We start from the raw sequence: 21,651 nt of genomic DNA on the forward strand, positions 1-21,651 counted from the left end.
CAAATCACGGCTGCTCGAAATTTGTTCATTTGTTGCTTATTGATAGTCACATGTTGTTTCTTGCCTTATTTACTTACAGGACCAAGTAGAATCAATGCAAAAATTATAATTTTACACTTAGCCATAGTCACTTTCATAGAAAAAGGCAGACTACAGAAAAAGAAAGAAAAAAAGAAAAAAAAAAAGAAAAAAAAGAAAGGAAAAAAGAAGAAAAAGCACATTCAAGGTAACAGCAAGACATCAATTTTCTGTGTTAGAAATTAACATAATATTTTACATAATGATCCTCTTTGCTGATCATTGAAATAACATAGTTACCTCGGCAACTGGAACATTTTGCAAATGTTATCTAGTGATACATAACACGTTCTAAAAATACGTGCAACAAATAAGATATGCAACATTATTTTTTCAATAAAAATACCTTTTAAGTAGATTTTTTGTGAGAATATTTCAGTTTAGGGCAAATTTGTGTTTAATTAAAAGTGATTTTACTTGCTCAGATTCTGAAAACCTGTCACTGCTTCATTTCCAGACAATGGAAAACAATAACTGATTTTCAATTACATTTTGATTTCTTCTTTAAATGCGTAATTGGTTAATGACTGGGAAGTCAAATTTATTCCAAAGTCAAATGTTGCATTCCTAAATAACTCCTGGAAAATATGGCACACCAAGAAATTAACTAGTTAATTAGACCTAGAGGGCTTACCACTTCGGATCATTTCATCCCTGTTGTTCTCTTCATGTTTGTACCCATGTGAGACTGCATAACGGAAACCTAATGTGACTGAAATGAAGACACTGACACTGCTGATCCCTTTTCTTTTTCAAACAAACTTAGTTAACTACATTCAAAATTGGTTTTGGCTGTCTTAAAACTGATTTTTATGCAGAAATGATTTCCTGAAAAATTTTGCCAGCACCTTATTACCAGTGCATCTCCCATTAGGGAGCAAATCGGTCCCAGGCAGGTTATTGTGTTGATATCCTCCAAATCTATTTTTTCATTCTTCTTGGGTAGTAAAACAATTACAGACTTGAAACACCCTTTTCCCTCTGCCTTTGCTCCTCATTGGCTGCTCTTCTCTCTCTGGGGAGTGTGCAAAGGAATGCTTCCCAATTCCAGAGGGCTTGCTAGCATTTTCCAGTGAAGCAGTGTTCAAACAGTTCCTTAGAATTATGCTTACTTTTAAACAGTAAATGCAAATTAATATAAATGTGATGTACTTTTGAATTTGCTTGTATAATATGAATAACACCACATTTATTTACTTTTATTTACTTTATTTATTTGTTGCATTTAACATCACATGAGGTATCAAACAAATTGATCTTTTTTATTCCTATTAATGTTGATTTATGTGGACTCCCACCCCTGCTCAGGTTCTATGCAGTTAATCAAGGAACTTTTTCCGCATACTTTGAAAGCTGCTGATCAGACGTAATTTCAGTACAAAGGTTTCTGAAGACTCTTTAGAAATAGGTAATTCTTAACATATTTGAACACTCTTCTACTTGCTGAAGATCTGGAAAATGTCAGCCTTGAGAGAGGATCTGGTTAAATTTAAGTGGTTCATTGCTAGAGTATTGCTCAAATGGGGATAACGTAATCTTTGTTATTCGAAGTGCACACTCCTTTTCACAAATCACTTCTCAAATCCATAGCAAATGATATCATGTTAGAATTTTATTTTATTTTATTTTATTTATTTATTTGAAAATATTGAACAGAAAAGGCCAGGCTGTGACTATCTTTGATTCAGGATAATGACAGCAAGAACTTGGAAGTACCTTTGCATACTTTTTACAGGCTCCAGCTTCAATTACCATCCATTTATTTGATTGAAACCGTTTTCCAGGGGAAGGTAATTGTAGAAGACTGAGACATGAACCTTCACTCAGACTTTAGTTGTCCATAGTTTTTGTTTCAATATTGCTTCCAGATCCCCAGCCCCGAATCCTGGATGTCAAGATGATACCCAGGCATAAATTTTCCCAATTTTTTACCCATGTTTGCAGTGGGCACCTGAGTGTACAACACCTGGAACAACTGCAAGGTGTTCATTTCATCCCATGAATAGAAGAACAAATAGGGTAGGATGCAAGTCTATCTCACAGCATGCTTGCCCTAAAACATAGACATAATTACCTATTCATCAGCAGAACAGAGGCTGGGTCTTGGGCCTGTGTCTTAAAGTCACTATGTGAGTTAAAGGATTTAAAACTAACAGTAAAGGAATTAATTACATCATCAAATTTTATAGCCATTCCTAAAACCTTTATCCTCTCTGACATCTAATGAGAGAGTGCCTGCTGTCTGGGGCTGTGATTAGCTCACAAAAAAAAAAAAAAGAGAGATTAAGGCCTTAGCCATTAGTGAGCAGATGGATCATTACACAGGATCTTAAGCCAAGAAATAAATATTTAAAGCAAGTCACATTTGGAAGATACAAAATATTTAAATAAAGCTTTAAACACCTGGAGATTAACCAGGATCTAGCTTTATGATGTGACAATAGGTAAACCAGAAGATGGAATGAAGACTGTATAAGTCTTTCAAATCCTTTCTCTGGTTAACAAAGCTCACTTGGTCACCATGGCTGTTACCTCTCAAGAACCTACAATCATAGGAATCTCATGCATGAATATCCATGTTAGGGAACTGCAGTCAGGTGACTTGTGTACCTGTTGCTGTTTATCTAGTGTTATTCATACTGTTTTCTGTTTTTATTGGTGGAGCAGTTGTTGGTATTTTTAGTACAGAAATAATGATAACTGTGGGGATTTTTTGCCTTGCATTTCTAAGTTTGGATACAAAGAAGAAGTACATGTTGATTAAGCATTTTACAGACATAGAAAAATGGGGGGTTTTTGTCTGAATATCTAGGTCATTACCTCACCAGCAAATTGTATATATTTAAATCTGTACTGTTAGAAAAGTGCCAAGTATTTATTTTTTTTTTACGTTTTCTGTGCTCCATAATTCAGTATTTGCCTGTCTTTGCACAATTGACTCAGTTTCTTTGTCTCAGAACAACTTTATGAAGCGATTCACACTTTGACATGACACCAAAGACAGCACTGTTAGAATAGAAATAAAAACTGAGTCTCCAAATATGTACTTCACTCAAAATCTTTGTTGTGAGAAAGACATCACCATTTGGAAAAAGAGTGAATACAGAGCCATTTAGGGAGAGGGCTGAATTGAGGACAGTGATGACCTATCTCAGTAGGTGGTTTAGTATGATGAGAGTTTTCTCTGGAAAGAAATATTAAAATGACTCTAAGTATAGTGCTATTAAGATATGGCATTTGTGTACTGTTCCAATGATTTCTGCAGATAATGCCTGCATCTTCCCTGTGAACCCTGCCTATAATCTCAGAGTAGAAAAGGATAAATTCTCCCTCTGCTTGTAAGATTTTCTAGTTTATCTACACTCCTATGATATCTGTGCAAATTCATGACTGTTTAACTGTACCAAAAGGGATTCAATACTGAAAAACAAACCCATGCCATCTCAACTAGACACTATTCCTGGGCCAGGTAGAGTCTGAGAGAAAAGAATACTGAAAATCCCAAGGCATTATCCACAGATAAATCACTAATTCTAGTGGTATCTACAGATGTGGAGACCATCTTCTCTTGAACAATATAGACATGAGCAAAAATGGGTTGTGGCTTTCACATAGCAATTGTGTTGTGAGGCTCAAGTGTTACAGGTTCAGCCCACAAGTCTTTCCTTCTTTCACAGATATTGTGTTCTCCTTTCCTGCTTTCATTTTCTTTTATTCCAGATACACTTGGTGTTGTTTTTTTTTTTTCTAATGTTCCATCTACTATTTTCCTTATTTTCCTTCTACGTTTTGTAGTAGACTTTTCTCATAGTCTTTGGCAATTCTGTTGAGAAATATATACAAAGCCCTTCTTTTCCTCCAGAGGAACATCTTTCCCACCTGTCTAGAATGTTATCAATGAATCACACACAAATTGGTCAGGTGTGTCACTTTTTATTGCTCCAGAAAAAATCATTTTTGTCATATTCAAAAATGTCATTTCGGTGCATAAGGTAGAAATCACACAGTATTACATATGACCTCTGAAACCTTCTAACCATATAATGCCCAAACAGATGTTGCTGATATTGCTTATATAATGGAAATTTGTTTGTATGATGAGAACTTGGTCTACTCTTTAAACATTATTTGTAATATTTATCATTGATAGTCAATATAAAAATAGACAAGTGGGAATAACAAATGATGCTGAAATTGTCTCATCATTACATATATGAAAATAATGCACAAACCTCTTTTTTTAATAAGTATACTAAGGTTATTTGCTACGGTTCTGACTGTGGTTGTTTTTCTAGCACTAGCCAAGTTGTTCATGCTTTGGAGAGATTCTGCGGATAAAGCTCTCTTCATGTTGCCTGAAAGTATTTTCTTACCGATTGTTTAAGATTTTAAATAGGGAAGAAAAGTTTAAAATGTCAAGACTGAGCAACAGAACTATTGCAAGCTGCAGCTGGGCTGACACCCGTGTAGGAAAATCTTGACAGTTTAAAAATAGAAACTTGTTCCATTCATGGATTAACTTTATATCTAATCCATGTTCTGGCACATGGTACCCTACCTACGTGTGCAAACTGCATACTGACTAGGACAGAGATATGGTTTTACACTGAACTACTTAATTCCCATCAAATTTACAGTTTTAAACTGAAAGAAACCGCAAAATGTGTGAATATCTTTCAGGCAGATAACACCAGTCAGCTGTGGGCTCTGTAATATTTATGGGGAGACATTTGCATTGAACTCAAAGTGATGGCTCAATACAGCCATCAGTGCAGGCTGGTTAATCAACTCCCTGGAATTATCCTTGCTGACTTCAGTATGAAGCGTATTATACTTCATTTGATCTTACTGAGCTACTTCTTGAGTTTATATTCGGTTCTGTGGATTTATACGCCCAGTTCGTCTCTAAAATTACTAACATATCTACCATTCACAGAAGACAATCTCACTTTTGTGAGACTGAAAAGTGCTTCTCATGTACATGTACTTTCAATATTAAAATGTACATGCAAATTATAAAACTTGCAGTGTCTTCTGATATGTTGGATTAGATCATGAGAAGACGGATTCTTTAGAAGCATTGTCTGTTGAGTCAGATTAAGGCAAATAAAACATTGCACTCTTGTATGAACACCAATCCAGTCCTGCTCTTCTAAGCAAACTGCAGTTGAAATTCAATTACTAATGTTGTATTTAAAATGAAATTGCCTTCTAGTAATTTTGCTGCTAGGATTTTATTTTGGTTAAATAGATAAAAAGCTAGTTGAAGCCACTACTGTCATTGGTTTGTGTTTGGTGGGTTTTTTTTGTTTGTTTGTTTTGGGTTTTTTTTTGTTGTTGTTTTTTGTTTGTTTGTTTGTTTGTTTGTTTGCTTAATTACAACTATCCACAGACCAGCAGTTTGGTATTTTTCCACACACTGTTGGGGAAGAGAGAAAGAGGTATGTAAAAAAGTGACTGCTGGTAACATTTGCTTTCCTCATTCCAGAACAATCACACCATAACTGAATCATTACTTCAAGACAGAATAGCCTGAAGCTGTCATAGAAAACAAGTAGCTGTAGCATCCTTGGAAGTTGAGGAGTCAACCAAATATTAGTGTTTGTAAGCCCGATTTCTTCTGTCTTGGTCACCTTGTAGGTAAGAGCTTTAAGATGGAAAGAGATACAGAGCAGTGTGCTGTACAAGGAAGTCGAAGGTTTGCCAGTAGAGGCTGCCTTAAAATTACACTAATTTATCCCAGCTGGGATGATGCTAAACTTCTGCAGTGCTCATGAAAGGGCAGACTGCAGCCTGGATTAGAATTAACATTCTATAAACTACAACAGATAACAATTGCTTTGAAGACATTAAGTACATATTCATTTCTCGCTGTATGAGTATTACATCTTTGCTCTTATAGTCTTGTTTGTTTGTTTGTTTTTAAAAATACAGTGTATCTAATTATTTGATGAATGGAGTATATACATACAAATCTGAATGATTACATACAACAGCCAAAATTGACGACATTCACCTTGAAAACAAATTTGAGATATAAGAGGTGAATTATTAACCTTACAATCAGTTTCTAGCTTCATTTCAATTGTGTTGTGTAAGAAATCTTAGAAATTATATTAAAATAAAAGCAGAATCTAATTTTCCTTATCAAAAATCATCTAGAACGGGGTAAATGAAGTTGTCTTTAAATAAACAATATGCCAAAATCTGTCCTCCACAAATCATTGAAATTACTCCAGATCCTGAAAGAAAATACAAAGCTGTTTAGTATTAATTTGTATAGTGCAATGCAAACATTATAATAAAACATCAGCCAACCCTTCTTTTCGACTTTTGTTTTTGTTTTTTGTTTTTTAATAGCCTGCTCACTTAAACTCTTTGCCCAAGATTTAATCACCAACAAAGAGATCAGTTCCAGCAATTTATGATACAAAACCAGCTGCAGTACAGGGAATTTATTTGCCTGTCTCTGTTAGGAATTACTACAGCTATTGATCCTTGTTATCCATCATAAAAGAAAGAAGAATGGATGTCAGTACTTTCTCCTTTTAGTTATTTTTCATGATAATATATTCTAGCTTAGGACTATCCTTCAGATTTTGAAAAATAATTAAACATTCCAAAATACACACTTCCCATTCACTGTAGGGAAATACGATGAGAGAAAATCTATCCAGTCTGTCATAGATACCTGCTCATAGAATCATGGAGAATCAGAATCAGAGGATCAGAAAATGGCCTGGGTGGAAAGGACCTCAAGGATCATCAGTCTCCAACCCCCTTGTCTCAGGCAGCGCTGCTAATCTCCACATTTAATACCAGACCCGGCTGCCCATCCTAACTGGCCTAGAACACCTCCAGGGATTGGGCATCCACAGCCTCCCTGGGCAGCCTGTTCCAGCACCTCAACATTCTCTCTGTGAAGAACTTCCCCCTGATACTCAACCTAAATCTTCCCTCCCTCAACTTAAAACCACTTCGCCTTATCACTTTCACATTGTTCATAAAAATGATTTTTGATCTCTGTCTATTTCCACTGACTGTAAAGACTACCAAGGAAGGCTAGCTTGGAAAATTTGCAATTTGACACCAGAATTAGGTGCCATAGATAATTTGATTAGTCAGGACTTAGCATGACTCATTTCAGCAACATGAACATATCTGCTATTTGTTAGGAAGATTATCATAAGCTGAATACATTCTGGTCTTCAAATAGATGTTAGCCCAGTGTTACTTGTCTGTGTTCTTACAAGAAATGTCAATGAAAAACATATCTCTCTCTTCCTTAAATACTGTCAATTCCCAACTTATTAAGACTACAATAGAAAAAAAAAAAAACAAAAAAACTGTAAATACTATTTTTCTAGATTCTAAAAACTTAAAGTCAAAAGATTATTATACCTAGTGCCAGCCACCAATGTAACATCAGAGGAAATTCAGACATAACTGGAAGGAGGAAATAAAGAGAAATACATCTGTGAACAATAATGATGAGGATATGCAAATATTATATTATTAAATACTATGTCTGCTTAGTTATCTTTTATACATTACATGCATTATATTATTGAAATTGCAAACTGCTATTGGGACCCTCATCATTCAGATACTTGATCATACCATTATGCTCAGTGGGTGAGCAATAACCCTGGGAGCCAAATCTTAAATAGTGCAAGTGTGTGTTAAGCTGAGTATTTTCACAGAATCACAGAATTATCAAGGTTGGAAAAGACCTAGAAGATCATCTAGTCCAGATTTTGATTGTAAAATCTCTGAAAAGGGAATTCATTTATTATTACATAACAGAAACCCTGCTCGCTTGGTAGGAAGTTGATAAACTCCTGCAATGCAAATAATTTCGTCTGCCTGACAATTTCAATTTGATGGGTGATAACAGCAAGTGAGAGACAGAGCTGTACCCTGCAAGTGATCCCTGTTACCTGGCATGCTCTGCCACATGTCTTGCAGCTACCTCTGCTTCACATGAGCTGCCCCATATCTCCATCACATGACTGATGTGAACCGGTGCAGCCCCATAAGGGCTGTGGAGCAGTGAACTGGAAGGCACACTGCATGCTCCACGGTTTGAGTTCAGCAGCACAGCCTGGGTTACCCATCTAAAAGCACTGAGAACAGCTCTGCGTTGTCTGGAGATCAAAGTGTGCCATGTGATATAATGATAGAAGGTAGCCTACTGCATAAGCTATACAGAAAGCATATTTTGTTGGTTTTTTTGTAAATTTCCTGACTTAAATACAAAAATAATAATATTCATGAGGAATAAGAGCAACTTAAATTCCATGAAATCAAATTTAGTAAATGAAAATTATGCTTAATTTTTTACATTCAGCTCTCTATTAGTTTCTGGAATACCTTGACGTGGATACTATAGAATAATCAGATGATGCACTGGAAAGTGGAAGATCAATTACTTTGTAGTAGAGAGAGAGTTCAAATTAGTCAGTGATGTTTGGTTTTTTTTCCCCCAATCCTAATTCTAGAATAAAAGCATTAAATTCATCTTTGTAGAAGAAAAAACTTCCATGTGAGCTCTGCCACTTAGGCCTTTTCCCTTGGTTCCTTCCAGAAGAGAAGAGTTTCAAAGAAAACAAAGAAACAAATAATACTTCAATGGTAAAATCCATTATTTTCTTTAATGAGGTTTTAGTTGTAATATTTTAACTTAGTATGCTGAAGCAAACTGCATTTTTACTTTGAACTGATGTTGAAGTGTTAGTGAGTCAAAAGTGGACAGCTCTGAATTTCTCATTTTAGAGAACACACCTCCAGAAGTTGTTTCTAGGATGAGTATTTCACATTAACTGCCGTTACAGATTACAAAACAAATCTCTGAAATATTTATAACAGAAACGTATTTTTAAATACCACAACAAAAACAGAATTGATGTTTAGAAGTAAAAATTTAAATACACGTATAAGTCAAATGGATGGAAAGCAGAGGTGCATGTATTCAGCTTCAAGGAAGAATGATTACCCGTGACACAGCGGGTGAGCCATGGTCACTTAGTCCTTCTTTATTTGATACTATATGTATATATAGCAGTAAACATACTTACCAATGGAAGTTATGATGATATGAATAACAGTAACTGTTACAGCATAATCCCAAACCCATTCTTCCACCACCAGGGCAAAGAGCAGACCACAAACGAAAAAAGTAATTTCCAGTGAGATTACAAGAACTGAAAATGAAAATAGAATATTTACACCGAGTATAGTTTTGAAAATCTTTTCCTCTTATGCCAAGGTAATAGCAATAAGAATTTAAAATCTCTGAGACAATGTTATGCAAATTATGTTTGATTAGGTCAAATATTACTCTAGTGCTTTGATTATAAAGTTCATTTCTAATTTTACCACAGACACTGCATGGGTTCTATACTGATTTACCCATAGACTTACAAACGTTCTTTATTTTTTAAAAGCTTAGGGATAAGCAGAGGGAGAATCAGTGCTCTAGTTCCTTCTTGAGGAGAAATAGTGTGAAACATGACCCAGGGTCTTTGCACATGGCACTAAATAGACTTGGTTGATACAGACATAGGTCAGCCCTTCCTCTTCTGAAATAGGGCATTGTGGTTAAGGGTTTACATCCAGTAGGAATCTTCATAGCTTTCTCCCTGTCTGCTGCTTCACATCATGTATATGTAGCAGTGCAAGTTAAAGACAAGACACATAAGGGGAAATAGAGCAGAAAGCCATCCCCATGAGCTGAGCACAGGACATCCCTTTTGATCTCATGGTTCCACATCACACCAGGCTAGCAGGAGCTGATTGGGAAATGCCTGCTGGTCACCGAGCAATGCCCTGGTTGTAACAAACAATAACAGCACACTAGTAATTCATGTAATTTTCAATTTAAGGTCTTTTACTTCTTCTTTTTAAGCACCTAGACATATTGAAATAATATTTTACCAGATATATATATATTTTTTTTTACCATTGCAGTAATATAATACCTAACATTACTGTAGCTCAGAGAGAACATTATTATTTTTTCACTGTATTTAATTTATACATCTGGCAGCATTTTGTGACTCAGTTTTATTCTATTCTTTAGACAGTCAATTATTTCCTACTGTAATGTGGATCTTTCACCCAGCAGTTAAAAGAAATGTAGGAGCACAAAAGAAAAAAATAAACAAGTATAAAGCCACAAATGGTAGGAAAACAGAAAACACACTTCAAAAAAAGTACTCTTTGAGAATGCAATTTATTTCTTATTAAAGTTAATTTTAATAGTATCTACTTTTTTTTTTTTTTTTTTTTTCAGTAATTTTATAACTTCAAAAGTATGTTCAGTGTAGGCAGTTGTTCTGTAAGTTTTCCATTAAAGTGGGCCACAACTGTAGCTCTGAGCTGAGCTGAGGTTTGCATTTTTATTTCCAGCCTATCTCTCAATGTCATCACTCCATTTTTAGCAGGCATGAGTGAGACTCTTGTACAAACTAATTCTCATTTGTAATACCATTCAGAGAGCTCAGCTGTGTCTCTGAGTCCACAGACTTTGAAGAGACCTGCCCAGGTCTTACTGCTCCAAATTATTGCGTGAGTTGGACGGAAGGAAAGACTGAATTCTAACCAGTTGCATGACATAGTGGCTGTCTTTGGCACCTTAAAACTATCCTGCATCAATCCCTCTGATATAATTTTGGAGCAAAAAATGTCATGTTGAGATACAGTAATTACATCAGGGCCCTGAAAAGTAGTTCTAATGGAATATGATTAAATTTTCTTTTCCATAGCTGCAAATGGAATGGTTTTTTTTTCATCTGAAATCCACATTGACACTGTACAAATATTCATGCATTTTTATCATTTTTTTAAATACGATCAACTGAACAATTTGCTTTTGAGCAGTTCTAATTAGCAGTTATAATCATAGGGGATGTGGTTTTCCTTTGCAAAACAGAATGCAAGTCTGGTAAAATTTCATGTATGCGTGTGATTTTTGAAATGATAATTTCAGTGTGAATCATTTCAAAATGATTGAAAGTTTAGGAACATGAATATGTTTTGAAGGCTTCAGACAAAGCTGCAGGAATTTGTGTTAGGATGTATAAAGGTCCATTTAGGAGCTGAATTATGATTAAACTCCAAAATTTTAATGTCCACTATATTCAGGCATTACAAAAGCAAAATTTCCATGAGTTGGATACAACCTATTCTTCAGCTTCTGAGTCCATTACAGTTCATAAGAAATACGATATGAAAGTTATATTTAATAATTTTTTGGCAGAACTTTACAGAAGAGAGGTCATCATTCTCTTGTGAAAATGCAGCATTCTGGTACAGTAGTACGTTGTTTTCAAATGATCAAGATCAGAACACCTCAAGGAAATGCTTGGTAATCATCTGATTAATGAACAGCAATATATAAATGAAAAGTGAAGCAAAGATGAATAAAGGTTTAAATGCAGTATAGTTAAAATACTGGAAATATTATCATTGCTAAAAACGCTCTAAAATATTGCCCATAAAGAAGACAAGTTTACATCTAGATATGATCTATTTTGTGACTCAGAGAAAACATAGAAACAAACTTAACTTACCTAAATAGTGTGGGTTAAGCCATGATGGGTTTGTCTTAAAATCAAAAGGTGCCAAACCATCCAACATTTTAACCCTGTAGAAATAGAATAAATATATTTAACCACAGCTTTAATTTTCAATAAAAATTTAAAGACTACATGATGAATTATTGGTCCTTTTAAAATAAACTTTCAAATAAAATATTCTGGACTTTACAGGCTTTTTCTACATTTCATTCATGTTTTGATCTTGCCCTCGGGCACAGTTTCTGTGATCTCCACTTCTATTTCAGATACGTCTGGCGCTATACATGCTAATCAATAGTTTCCTAAAGGAAGATAATTTCTCTTTCATATTGACTATAACATCTTTCCTTTTTAATTTTTTATGTTATCTTTCTCTCATGTTCATTTACTTACAGGATGCAAGTGCAAGGAAGTATATTACAGCCAGCATTTTACACTGCTTTTGAGTATCCATTTACTGATATACAAAGGCATTGGTTGCAACAATTTAATGAAGACTTGGTTACAATAGTTTGGCTGAATTTAAAAAACATATTCACAGAATAGCTGAGACTGAATGCCTCTTGTCCAGAGTCACTGCTCAACCAGATATATCCTATATACCCAGCTGTAGCACATGGTCATAGTAAAGGCAAGGATGTCTTACTTGAATATTGCAAAGCAAACGGAAAGGACCACATAGTACACAGTGTAGAAAACTGCCATGCATATCAACAGGTTCACCAGAACAACCTGAGAAAGAGAAGAAGAAAATCTAATGCTGTGTTTACTGTATGTATATAATCATCAAAAATAAATCCAGATTTCTGTCAAGAAAATCATATTTAGCCAGAAGTTGCTGATTACAAAAATATTGTTAAAGCTTTTTCATACATTTTGGCTCCTGATGTTATAATGCATGGGTTTTTTTTAATGGTGTACCTACTTCTCAGCTATCAAATTTATAAGCATTCGGAGAATGAGAAGTGTATTTATTGACAGTTACTATACAGGTGACCCCTTTAAGATCACTTAGATTTATAACTAGCTTAATTTTTAGGTTAAAAAAAAATGCTACCACTGTAATTATGTTGAAACTATATATAAGTAAAATGTAGAAAATTGCAAGGAGTAACTAGTAAGTTTTCTAGCCCCTAGAAGATATGTCATCCCAGTATTTATTTCCAAAGCTATGGATGTAGACAACTTAAGTGAGTAATACAAGGTATCTGTCAAAAACTTTTTAGAGATCAATTGCTTGGTTATTTAAAATAAATAAAATCAAACTCCAAATTAGTAGCAAACTAACTAACAGAACAGTAACGAAACAAAATAAGCATATGAGTTTCAGAAAGTTACCACTATTTTATGATCCAGCACTAGGTCTTTAAGAGAAGAAAAACACTTAGTCTTCACTTCTCATCTGAAGTTTCAGAAGTAACACAACCAGAGAAGAAAACTGAAACTTAACCTGGCCACGTTCATAAAATGCCTTCAGATCTTTTCTTTTCAAGACAAGCATTATTTATGACTCTGCTCAGCTAGGTTGACTTCCTGAATTATCTGATCTAGTACTTGATCTAGTGCCCATCAATCCTGCCTGTGGTGCGGGAGTTGGAATATGATGTTTGTTCCTTGAGGTCCCTTTCAACGCAAGCCATTCTATGATTCTCTGATTCATGGCCATACTTTTCCCTGACTAATTATTTTTATTTTCATGGAATCACAGAATTACAGGGTTTGGAAGGGTTCTCAAGAGATCATCAAGTTCAATCCCCCACTAAAGAAAGCACCCTTTCTTTAGTGCACAGGTAGGCATCCAAACAGGTAGAAGAAGCATAAGGACATGGAAAGTAGAACTATGCAGCAATGAAGGATTCAGCAGTGCCTATTTTGAAGTCTATTGAGCCAGAGATTGTGTCTGTGTCATCTTAATGGGGATTCCTTCCATTATTTTTTCTAAATGTGTTTCAGTGTCTCATGAAAAAACATACCACAGTTTAATTCTGGGTGTCTTAAAGAGGAGCCTAAACCTACTGAACAGTAATTTGAATAACTGGTTTGTGAAATATTCTCTAGTTCTTATGTCATCCCAAATAGTTAATATTTTGTTCCTTTCTTATGCTTTGCTCTGTTGTCCCTGATTGTTTCTAACTCAACATGGTCCTATGTGTCAGACACTTAAGATGAAACCTTCTCACCTAAGTCCCTCCAAATATGAAATCTGTACCTTATCAGTGATTGCTATTTTTTAAATAAAACAAAGTTCTGAGTCAAGATTTCAATTAAGAAAAAACAAAAATGTAAGCCAGTTCTGAAATATAATTTTCCTTCTTATTTAATTTGTTGTATGTTGGTAAAAGCTGCTGAAAAATCAGTCCTTATTCAAGGAGGCAGTGTCTCTAAAAAGAGCTACAGATGAACATTAGCTCAAGCTAATTCAGTTTTAGGAGCTTCCCTTTCCATTGTGTGGCACAAAACAAGCCCTTAAGGCTTTATGTTTTAAGGTGGGAGAATATGAAGATAAGTGAGGAAGAAGTATTACCTCTAAGTATAGGATTAGGGAACACAGAGTGGCATCCAATTTAGCATCAGCAATTTTTTAAGTATGTTAAGAAATGAAGAAGGTGCAGAGAAGAGCCATAAAAGAGAGCTGATGGCTAGAAATGCTTTTTTCATTAGGACTACAACTCTAAAGAGGTCAATCTGTTTAGCTCTGAGGGCTGATTTGATTATGATGGATAAGTACCTTTGCAGGCAGAAAATACCAGGTACTTAAGGGCTCTTTAATCTATCAGAAAAGCCATATGAAGTAAACAGCTGTATGTTATAGCTAGACAAATGGAAAATATACATGAAAGATATTTTTAACTGTAAAGGCAATTAGTTAATGGAACAAACTGCCTTTGGTAATAATGGATTATTTAAAGCAAAACCTGGTGCCTCTCTGGATAAAGCTTTACTTGAACATCTCCAGTGTTTACTTTGCCATGTGATAAATAATATACTTAGAGAACCATCTGATACTGATGGAAGTGTGGACCATTTTGTAAATGGCTTGTGTTATTTTTATGTTGCTAGATATGAATAGTGGAAGTACATCACTGTATCTATGTCCCATAAGGAACAGTAGGCAAGACACTCATTGTACCTGTACAAACTAATATTTGTCAGTATCACAGAATCACAGAATTATCAAGGTTGGAAAAGACCTAGAAGATCATCCAGTCCAACCATCACTCTTCTACTATTCTATTGCTATTATTTCACTAAATTAAAATAAAAATGGAATATGATTAGTGTCTTGTCAGCTGGTTTTCTCTGACGGCAAAATACAGCTTTGCCATTTCCTGTATCGTTACTAATATTCCAAATGGCAATTGGCCAAATAACCTATGTGATCTTTTCCTTGATGTACTCCACAGCCACTGCAATGTTTATTGACTGCAGTGTTACTTGCAAGTATCATGCTGCCCCTTCTGCCCTGAAAGTATCCCAAAACACTGTCAGATCTATGGCACATTTTTTTGTGAGAAATGTTTTCACTTTATTTCTCTGGGCAGACACACATTCCCTGGAATTCTCTCTTATCTGCCTCTTGTAAGCCTTATCTGGTCCAGATGCAGATTTGTACTGTAATAAAAGTGGTAAGACAGGACTGAAGTGAAAATAACAAGGCTGAAGAAAGACTATGAGCTGATGGCCTAACGACCTCTAATTACAGTAGGTAAATTCCTGGCCTCTCTTGAAGTCAGTGGCAAACTTGCTTTGGTTTCAAAGGCCTGGGATTTTTCTCTCTTTTCCCAGAATATTAGTCCCTGTGTAAGAGACACGGTGAAGTATTAGAGTACTTTGCACAGTCAAGGAAGCTAAAGAAAGACATGCAGCTCAGTGCTAAGAATACAATCCGAAGTGAATAACATGAAAACTGAAACCCTTTGAACAATTTCCATTTGTGTCACATTTGTGTTTTTTAACCTTTCCACTGAAAATTATATATATTTTTTGAATATCAAAATATATTTTATTTTCAAACTTATTGTTTTCCCTTTCTAACAAGTTAAGAACTACAGAGCCATTTATTATATGCCAAAGGCACTGAAAGAAAGAATTTCAGGAATATACTGGTGTTGTTAAACTTGGGATAAAATTCCAAGATTATATCTCATACTACATCACTCCATATATTTTGAAATCTTTGTAATAAAATATACTTTGCAGTACTTATTATCAGAAACACTGGATAACATCTCCTTTGCAATTTACTTTTTAGAAAATGAACGTTAAGAAGTACTCCATAAGAATGAAAGCAACTGCTTTTTCAAGATCTGCAGGGCTGACTAATACTCTAAATACTACTATTACTCTAAGTACTATGGCACTATACACTCAATTCCCTTTACCTTTGTTTCAGCAGTTTTGACCTTGAGAGCCATGGACACATGATGAGTGAAAGGAAGTGTTGTTGCTATACTTCTTATGCCAATATCAACAGGAAGAAGCAGCTGTTTTTCACCCCAAAAAACATTCTTATAGGTAAGTACAGGGCAGAGTGAGGTAAGTTGATTGGATTAAATTGAATTGAGACAGAAGCCATCTGTGAGATAACTCTAAGCCGCTGAAGACCAAACAGAAAATCCTACTCAGTGTTTTAATGCTTATACATTTGTATCTACAACTGGCAGAAGGCTATCTATGATACAAATTCACCATTTAGAGACAGGATTATGAATAGAGTTTTCTAACTTCTGTTCGATTTTTTCAGCACTCATTTGATCACAGTTTGTGTGCCCCCAGTGGCGCAGTGGTTTAAGCTGCTGCCTGCGGCACTGGAGGGCCCGGGTTCGAATCCCCCCTGTGGCGCAGGGGTAGAAGTGCCACTTCGCTACACAGAGGGCTCGAAACCCGGGAGTTGGACTCGATGATCTCTAAGGTCCCTTCCAACTCGCACGATACTATGATACTATGATATGATATGATTAAGGTTGCCATACCTCCATACTTCCAATTAGTTTTACAATTTTTTTTAAATTAATTATGTTGATCATAGTTGTGGAGCAGTACATTCTTCACCTTGTTCCTTGTTAACATTTTCCTTCTGACTATCACTTTATTACATTACATATAATTCACATTAGATTAGATATAATTAGGTTAAGAAATGATAAACTCACATTATGACTCTTCTTATTTCTTCAGGAGAATGAAATTTAGCATGGTTTAGAGAAGCTCCACCTTCAAGTGAGCAATTCCTTAATGGATTTGGATTTGACTTTTTACAGATGCATTATGATTCATTATGCTGCACTGGAAAAAAAATTAGATCATATAAAGGAATGCTTCTGAAACTGAATGAACTTTTTTTCCCTATCACTAACCTAATCTGTGCAGATTTCACTACAGTTAGTGTCTTTTTAATCAAGTAAAATTAATGCTGTCTGGTATAAGATACGGTCTGTAGAAAGCAAGCAAAAGCTTTTACTCATGAATTTGATAATACCAGGTTGTGAATACCGCCCAAGAATGTACAGGTAGTGTTGTGTGAAATTCCTTCCTGTCCCAAATATGAACACAAAGCCCTGTGCTTCAGTGTAGTACACAGTGATGTCAAAGGAATAGAATGTAACGACGACAGTAAAAACCTAAATTAATTTGCATAAATGGTTGCAGTGCTAAACACACAAATGGTAGATTAACAAAAAAGTATTGGTTTTAGTAATTAAGAAATGACTGAAAATAAACAAAAGGTTTCATCCAAAGAGCATCACGTCTATCCCAAGAAAACAGGGCCTGAAATTTGCATAAATCTTTGCAGTAACTCTATGTAGCAGGATAACTGAAGAAAGTAATGGATTCCATTGGTTTAAGATCATTATTAAACATAATCATTCATGATTTACTCACTCAGTCGTTCTAACCAAAGCCTGAGGATAAAAACAAAGTCACTGAATTCTATGGGTAGATAATGGAAACTATAGGCATGGTTTTGCTGTTGAGACTCAGAAGTTCCTCTCATTCCTGTTGCAAAGCTGAACACTTTAAGAGAAGACAGTATTTGTGCTGCAGCTTTGCTTCCATCCTGGAAACAGCTGGACTTTTGCAACAGTAACAAACAGCAGCAAATCAAAACTGGGAGTGGCAGAATTGTGTCTGATCCAAAATGCTGACTATAAGACATAGTACCGAATTAGAAAGATATTGTGTTGCTGCTAGCAAAATGTCCAGATAGTGGAATAGCCACTTCTTATTTTTCTTCTTCTTTTTGTTTTGTTTTTCTTCACTAGATCAGCTACAGGAGATATAACAATTCCTATTCAGCACAGGGAGGCAGAAGATCAGTTTTAGTACAGGTTAAACTAAATTATCTATTTTGTTTTCATTTAACCATGTTTGTTTTTTGTTGCTTTTTTTTCTAGTAATTTTTTCCATAGCAATGAACTGCAGATTGTTAGTAATAAGATGAGGAAAAAATAGTGCTACCTTACCTCTTAACCTCTAGTTTTTCTGCTGTTTTGATTTACAGAAACATCCAGGAAACATTTGCTTCAATAACACATCTATGCCTTACTTCAGAAGTTTGGGAACAGTTAATAAGCACTGTTATTTGGGATGTGGCTGTACTCATGTATTTTACTCCTACTGAGGAAGACTTAACAAACAGTGATGAAAGCATAACTGCAGATAGCTTGAGAACAGAGGTTCAGTACAGACAGCTTTTGAAAGTGAAACTGAAGATACATCTGTAGGCCATTATCTCTTTCAAGTGTCAGATAATGACATGATACCTACTTCCTATCTGTTACCTGGGGCAAAACAAAAAGACATTTTGTAATAATGAAGTGAAAAATTATAGAATCTTAGTGCTTAGTTTCCTTTTGAGCTTATTATTTACATTTTAAATAAAATGCTCGATTTAAGCCCACAATTTACAATGCTCTCAAATGGCACTGCAAAAATAACAAACAGCATTTGAGGAGGTGTATCATATGGGAATATAACAACAATATCTATCATGGAAATTAACAGGTGGTTTGTGTTACTTGTATGCTAACTATGGGCTGTACAGCACACTATGCCTTCTGACACTAAGTCCGACCCAGGATCATATTTTTTAGCTAACTCTGAAGAATACAGGGTCTTAGAATCAGGAAAATGACTGAAATCTGAAGCATGTTGATTCATTATCCTGGAATTCTTAAGGAAAGTACAAAGATCAACCAAATGGATGATATCTACAGTACATGTAGAGAAAGTCTTAATTCTCTGAAGGGTGATGACATCAAAACACGTGTACTCTGTCTCCATCTGCTGATGGGAGGAACAGTACTTAAATTGTGTGCAATGAAGAAGAGATTAGAGAAAAAAAAAAGAGAGAGAAAAAAAAAGTGGCCACTATTAAAACAAAAAACAAGAATATGTAAAGAAAATTTGATTGAAATGCACATTTTCAAACAAACAAACAAAAATAAGTGTGCTACAACTTTAGCAGATACAACCTTGTTGTATCCTATTAAAGACAAAGACCACGCATAGGTTGATGTTGATCAGATGTGCATTAAACAACGTTACTATGACTGTTTGGCTCCTATATGAATGAAGAGAGAATTCTGTGAGGTCTCCCTCCTTTCCTTGTTTAGTTGCTCTGCAGAATGGATAAATTTTGAGAGACTGCAAATTTAAGAACTCAGTGGAAGCAGGAATGCACTTTCAATGATGCATTTATTCCAGATTTTGTCAGATTGCTCTTAACAATGTCCTAGCTCCTGAAAATATCATGTAAATGAGCTTCCAGCTCCTGAAAAGTTGCCCCCCTGAACTTCATGTAAAAGCTCATGAACTCTAAAATGTTCATAGTGTTAAACTAAATAATTGATGTCATTTTTTGATGTGCAAACTACAAATGAATTGGATTCTCAAAAAGATAATTAACCCCAATGAGCCAACTGTATCTACAGAGATGATTTAATTAATAATAAAAACAGCAAATAACATTTCTTTTTTTTTTCTGTTTCATTAACTGACATTGATGGTTTTGTGAACATATTCAATACAGAGCTCGAAACTGCTGGCAAAGGAACCAATTTTATAAGCTTTATTTATTCAAACTGTACATTGTTTTTATTGTTTGTGAACAGCGTGGGATTGACAGAACTGGAAATGAAATCTTCTGTTTTTCTAGGGCTCTCGCACAGTTGTAACAAAGTAAACTTTCCACTCTGGCCCTACTATATGTCTAAGAAACAAGTTGAATTGGTTGCATTTTAAAAATCAATATTTGCCCTATCTGCTGAGCAGCTTACTTTGCTTACTACCACAGTGCCAAATTTTGGAGGTATTCTCACGTCTCTAGTTTAGTGGGAAAATTTGATGAGTACAGTGAAGCTCTGAAAAATCTCTTAAGGACTTTAGACCATGGAAAAAGGAGAAGATGGCTGTGAAATCGCTGCTGCTGCTGGTAAACGAATGTATGTCATGCTGGATCAGGCAGCCTCAGGTGAGGCTCACTTGCACACCTGTGCTCACTCTGGTTGCCAGCACCATGGCCATTGGGACCCTGAGCCACAGTCTGACTCCAGCTGCTGGCACAATGGACCCTGTGCAAACGTGCACATGGAGTATGGTTCCTTATCCAAGAGAGAACAAGAGTTTAAGAAGGAGATAATTTGGACCACATTGATTTGGAGCAGACCATGACCAGACAAGAATGCTGACTGGCAGAGTATCTGTGTGAGACTGGCTCTTTTTACCATCTTATCCCTCTATGTTCTCACATTTGTTCCTCTAATCATGAAAAACCCTCTTTTTCCAACTTTGGTACTTCTCCTAAACGTCCTGCCATTAATCCTGTACTACGCCTAAATGATCATGTACTGTGCTCAAATCCTCTGTATCCCATAATGTGCCCCACACCTGAGTAGCAATATTTTTCTTCTCAAAGGCTACCTGAGGGCTGCTCCAGCTGGACAGTGGTGGGCTTCTCACCTAGACAGTGGGTCTGGGGCTCTTCTAGGGCAGCTCTGTGAATTGCCCAGGTGAGGTGTTTGCTCCTAAGGGTGAGTGGCTTGGGCCTATGGCTGCCACTGTGTCCCCACATTCCCTGGGCTCTTGGAGATGAGCTGTGTCTCTCCTAAGGTGGGTCTGGAGGCAGGTTGGAGTATCAAGGAATTAGATGGGCCTGGAAAGGAGCCCTCATTGGGATTCTTTGGGCTCCCCCTCCCACATTGTCTCTCTGTGTTCCTTCATGGATATGCAGATGGGCCATTGGCCCATAGACTAAAAGTTAACAAACCCGTTTTGCCAGCATTTGGAAAAGCCAAAATCTAGGTGACAGGACTCAACAGGTGATTTTAGAAGGTCGAACATTTTATGGGTCTCTATTTTATAACAGTGTGCTAGCTGGCATAGACAGGAACCTCTCCAGCCACCATCTGATTTTATGTGCAATCTCATTTCTGTGCCCAAGAACGTTTCCAGTCACACCCTAATTCCCTGGAGTAGATGTAACTGTGAGGTCTATAAGAAAGGACCTAACAGACTTATTTTTGTTCATGGCAGGTGGTTGTTTGCTCAGCACAGCAATGTATTGCACTAATTAACCATCTTCTTCTGGCACCCTGGGGAGAGATACCAAAACCGACTTGACTGGGTTTGCAAACCGAACACTTCCTTCATTTGCAGAAGTGTATTTTCTGATGGAAGTACTGGTTTATGCACAGGCGAGGTAGTAGATAGAAATAGCTACTGCAAATGTGTTGAAACACATCTGAGGAATAGCTGGGGAAGATCTACTCGGGACTGTTCCATACTCACAGGTTTCCCTTTGCTCTCCTAAGAGGTAATTTAAATAAACTTTCCTCTGTTCTGTCACACTGCTTTTAAAATTGTGCAGTAAATCATTCTTCATGTATTTTGTCCTGTTCATGTAGTGTGATCTTGCTGTTTCTTGGTATATGAGGAAAGTGATAGTTGTAAAAACAACAAACCTCTAAGCTAGAGATGTCTCTATAGAGGAGTC

At 35.9% G+C, this 21,651-nt stretch overlaps 1 protein-coding gene across 1 annotated transcript; it reads right to left on the reverse strand.

Moving 5' to 3' along the window:
• Window positions 1-6,225: 6,225 nt before the first annotated feature.
• TMEM244 (transmembrane protein 244) lies at window positions 6,226-16,072 on the reverse strand. The gene is made up of 6 exons (XM_072333851.1): window positions 16,040-16,072; window positions 12,304-12,389; window positions 11,652-11,725; window positions 9,156-9,281; window positions 7,480-7,524; window positions 6,226-6,320 (listed from the first exon to the last, which is right to left on the reverse strand). The coding sequence occupies exons 1-6, from the start codon at window positions 16,070-16,072 to the stop codon at window positions 6,226-6,228; spliced, it is 459 nt and encodes a 152-aa protein (XP_072189952.1).
• Between the last annotated feature and the right edge of the window lie 5,579 nt (window positions 16,073-21,651).

This window comes from Excalfactoria chinensis, chromosome 3, assembly GCF_039878825.1.
Source record: "Excalfactoria chinensis isolate bCotChi1 chromosome 3, bCotChi1.hap2, whole genome shotgun sequence".
Taxonomy (NCBI): Eukaryota; Metazoa; Chordata; class Aves; order Galliformes; family Phasianidae; genus Excalfactoria; species Excalfactoria chinensis.